At 46.7% G+C, this 4,629-nt stretch overlaps 1 protein-coding gene across 1 annotated transcript; it reads right to left on the bottom strand.

Moving 5' to 3' along the window:
* Positions 1–574: 574 nt before the first annotated feature.
* LOC115061440 (uncharacterized) lies at positions 575–3,796 on the bottom strand. Its single transcript, XM_029529749.1, has one exon. The coding sequence runs from the start codon at positions 3,794–3,796 to the stop codon at positions 575–577; it is 3,222 nt and encodes a 1,073-aa protein (XP_029385609.1).
* Positions 3,797–4,629: the final 833 nt, after the last annotated feature.

Raw genomic sequence — 4,629 nt, 5'->3', positions numbered from 1 at the left:
CGCAAAGTGCAGTTTTCCCTTCGGCCAAAAGGAAAATCAGATTCGGTCAAAAGGGAAATCAGAGTTACGATGATGAAGGAGAGAAATCCGAGGATCAACAATGGTTTCCATTGGCCGTACAACATTTTAGCAAGCAATAAAACCTTCCAGTGACGAGAGTTTAAACATATGTAACCTGAGGCAGGGTTACCCCCCAGGCAGCTTCAGACCTTCAGTTATTTCAGTCACACAAATTCAGCAAATGCAACAGTAAAAAATTGTTTATAAAATAGAAAATTTAAACGTGGTTGTGTCAGTAATTACTTCACATGAAAATTAAATGCTCAGGCGTTATCAGCTTGGGCATGGATCACAGTTTTGTTGTTCCTGTAACCAGTAGATGCAGGAGAGCCCAGAGAAATGTAATAACTACCACAAACCAACAGGAGATGAGGAGGTTGAGTTCCATCGTTGTCGAGGCTCCACGACGATCCTGGTTGGTGGTTTGGCACACCACGTGTTGGAGAGAAGCGCTATTTCACCTTCTCCCTCAGGGGTATTGGATAGACTACCTCACCCTGATGCCACCAGGGGATTATTCTGCCCCTTGTTGATCGGTGGTCTTTTCCCTTTGTTGTTGTTCACGCAGCTCAGTGCGTGTTTCTCCCAGCGTGCGTGCAGGAGCGTCCGCTGCTGCACATTGGCTCCAATGGAACCACGTGTCTCCTTTGCCGTTCAGCCGAACAGCGTGTGAGGTGCGTTCAGTCACCTGGTAGGGGCCTGTCCACCTTGGCTCCGTCCACTTACGTTTGATCACTCTCAGTAGTACCCAATCCGTGTCTGGCGGGGCCTCTGGTTCTCCTTCAGCTCTCTCTCCCACTTGTTTGGCGTATTCTGAAACAAGAGTCTGCAGAGCATGAAAATATTGCTTGTGGGTTAGTGCTTGATCGTTTTCCTTAAGTCCAATGAGTTTGGACTGTGGTCCTGGAAACCTCCTGCCAGTGGTCAGTTCAAACGGAGTGAACTTTGTGCTCTGATTTACAGAGCTGCGGATTGACATGAGAGCGAGAGGTAAAGCATCTACCCAACTCATTTTTGTTTGTGCACAGATTTTTGCTATTTTGGTTTTTAGGGTCTGATTCATTCTTTCAACCTTCCCTTGAGATTGAGGATGGTAAACAGAACCGAAGTTATGTTTTAACCCGAGCATTTCTTCAACCTTTTGTAGATCGTGATTTTTGAAGTGAGTGCCATTGTCCGACCGGACCTTTTCTGGAAAACCATGTCTTGGAATGTAATGGTTCACCAGAAACTTTACCACAGACTTACTGTCTTCCCGCTTTGTGGGGATGGCTTCTGGCCATCCTGAATACGCATCAACACATACCAACATATACCTGTATCCTTGGGCCGGATTCACCATATCTGTGTAGTCTATGATGATCTCTTTCCCTGCTTTTGTCTCAAGAGGGAAACGTCCAGGATGTGGTTTGACTGCTGGTCGAGCATTATACATTGTACACTCATGACAAGTATTTACATGATATTTACACATTTCTTTCAAAAATGGATGCCACCAATTTTCCAGGTTCCTCTGCATCTGTGTAGCCCCAACATGCCCCACTCCATGCGCCTCCGTCAGTACTAGTGGTTTTATTCCCGGTGGCAGCACAATCCTGCCATCGGGACTTCGCCATAGGTCATCAACCTTGGTGCAACCTCTGGCCAACCACAAGGATTTTTCCTCAGGTGAAGCTTTGTTTTGTTCAGTTTTTATATGTACAATTTCTGAACTTGTCTTTAATACATTTTCAGTGTCTGAACAAAGCATTATCATGTTATGTACATATCCTGCTGCCTTTTTAGCAGCTGCGTCTGCAGCATCATTACCTTCTTTAGTAGGTGAATGTGTTTTTTCGTGTCCTTTGCATTTGATCACTGCTACCTTTTGTGGTAACATCAGGGCTTCTGTCAATTGTCTCATTTCTGTTTCATGTTTGATGGGTTTATTTGAGGCCGTGAGAAATCCTGTTCTTTGCCATTGCGGCAGTTCTATGTGTACTGCTCCTACTGCATAGGCCGAATCAGTGTAGATGTTGACTGTTTGCTTTTCACCTGCTTTTAAAGCCTCGATAACGGCCAATATTTCTGCCCTCTGTGCCGACTGTGGTCCCTCGATTTTCCCTGCTTTGAGTGTTGTGAACCCATGCTCTATCTTCTCTACCACTGCGTATGCAGAAATGAGGCCTTGTTCCTCATGGCGGAAACAACACCCATCTGTGTACAGCTCTCTGCCTCCCTCAAAGGGTTCTGCCTGTAAGTCTGGTCTGACTTTCTCCTCTTTCTGAACCCTGTCTACACACTGATGTGGTGTCCCTGTGCCCATGTGATCTGCCATGTTGATTCCTTCGTGTGTGAAAGTGAGATTAGGTGCCTCTAGTATTTTAGATAGTCGCCTTTGTCTCAATGCAGTGAGTGTGAATGTAGTTGAATTGACATAGGCAACAACACTGTGAGTGGTTAGAATGTGTAGTGGGTGGTCCATGACGATGTGTGCTGTTTTTTGTATGATTTTTGCTATCCCTGCTGCATGTTGTGTACAAAGTGGATGACGTTTTTCCATGTTATCTAGCATTGTGCTGATGTACATCAATACTTTCCTATCTCCCCCTTTTTTCTGGAACAGCACTCCATTCACGCAATGTGCTGTGCCAGAAACATCAAGATAAAACGTGGAAGAGTAGTCAGGGACAGCTAGACTGGCAGCACAGGAGAGTTGTTGTTTCAATGAGATGAAGGACTCCTCAGCATGAGCCGTCCAGTTCAAGGGAGCCGACAAATTTCGCATGCCATGCTCCCTCACGAGATCCCTAAGGGGAGAGGTAAGACCCGTGTAGTTAGCAACATAGTTACGACTGTAGCCCGTAAGACCTAGGAACGAAAGCATGTCCTTGACAGTTTTAGGCTTAGGATGGTGCAAGATTGTGTTTTTGTGTTCCGGGGACAAACCAGCCCCATCCTGTGAGATTTGTCTGCCCAGGAACGAGACTACTCGTCGGGCGACTTGTAGTTTTGACTTGCTGGCTTTAAACCCGCGGTTTGCTAAGTGTAGCAATACCTGTTCGGTGGCTTTCAGACAGAGTGTGGCAGTGGGTGCAGCTATGAGTAAGTCATCAACATACTGTACAAGGGTCGTGTCAGGGGGAAGGTTGCAGTCAGTCAAAATGTCTTTTAGCACTTGATTAAACAGTCCTGGAGACAGCGCAAAACCCTGGGGTAGACGAGAATAAGTCAATTGAACACCGCGATAGGTGAAGGAGAAAAAGTGTCTACACTCTTCTGCCAATGGTATACAGAAAAATGCGTTTGCGAGATCAATACACGTGAACCATTGGTGACGGGGGTCAAGATTGGTTAGTGCAACGTAAGGATTGGGGACAGGGATCGTGTTAGTGCTCAGGGCCGCATTAATAGCCCTAAGGTCATGAACCATGCGATAGACACTTTTCTTCTTCTTTTCAACAGGCCAAATAGGTGTGTTCCAGTCAGAAGACGTTTCAATCAACACCCCCTTTTTGAGAAGACCTTCGATGGTGTCTGCGATGCCTATCTCAGCTTCCCTTTTGCTCGGATATTGTGGGATCCATACCGGAGTGTCGGATTTTAGTTTAAAGGACACCGGGGGACAATCAACAAGACCCACGTCCGTGGGTCCAGAGGACCACAACGAGTCGGGCAGCGAATCGATCATACGCGCCGCATCAGGATGATCAGTTTTTTCGCGTCCATGGTGTCGAGAAACCTGGGCATGGTCCATAAGTGCCTGATCAGTGCAAGAGACCTGTATTTTGTAGATTTCAGCAGAGGGGGAATACAACAGTGACGACGCAAGAGGTTTCCAATCAGTTAGTAACTGCGCCGTTTTCACAATCGAGCCTAATTCTTTAGCTTGATGTTCGGGATGCAAAGCAAGGGAGATGTGGGGAGCAGCTTCATCACTCATCATGTACCACTCTTGTTGTTCAGGGGTGAGTGTTACTTCTGCAGCAACACCAATAGGAGCCACATAAATAGCACATGAATGTAGTTCCCAATTTTGTCCCTCTATGTCTTTATTAAACTGTTCCTCATACCACTGAGTTTCCTGTCTGTCATAAAACAAAGTCATATGGAGAGGGTCAGGAGGGGCCACGTAGGGGTGAATCTGGGAGATCCAGGGCTTCCAGGTGAGATAGGCCGACAAGATTCCACCTTTGTCTACTTTTTCACTGTGCAATAAACCCCAATAGACGTCAGCTGCTTTCTCAGCGATGGGTTGGATGAGGTATTGACTCGAATGTGTGGCGCCGGCGCAGTCACATGGCAGAGAGGTGCCATCAGGAAAAGAGACTGTGAGGCCGTCCGGGGAGCAGAGGATGGTTGCTCCCAAGCGAGTCAGAAGATCTCTCCCTAGAAGATTGGAAGGCACTTCAGGAGAATGCACAAATGGGTGCAACACAGTCTGGTTACCCAACCGGGTAGTGAGAGGCTTGGTGTAAGACAGAGTAGTAGGAACCCCAGAGAAACCCATGACTGTTATGACTTCAGTTGACAACAAGTTCTTTTGTACAGTCTTGATGGTGGAAACGGTGGCACCTGTATCCACAAGGA

Source organism: Echeneis naucrates, chromosome 21, assembly GCF_900963305.1.
Source record: "Echeneis naucrates chromosome 21, fEcheNa1.1, whole genome shotgun sequence".
NCBI lineage: Eukaryota > Metazoa > Chordata > Actinopteri > Carangiformes > Echeneidae > Echeneis > Echeneis naucrates.
Note: the sequence above shows the minus strand (reverse complement) of the source record. Positions and strands in the feature narration are given on the sequence as shown.

Excerpts from the sequence above, each read along its gene's own strand:
- LOC115061440 (XM_029529749.1), bottom strand. The coding sequence starts at position 3,796 with ATGGACCATGCCCAGGTTTCTCGACACCATGGACGCGAAAAAACTGAT.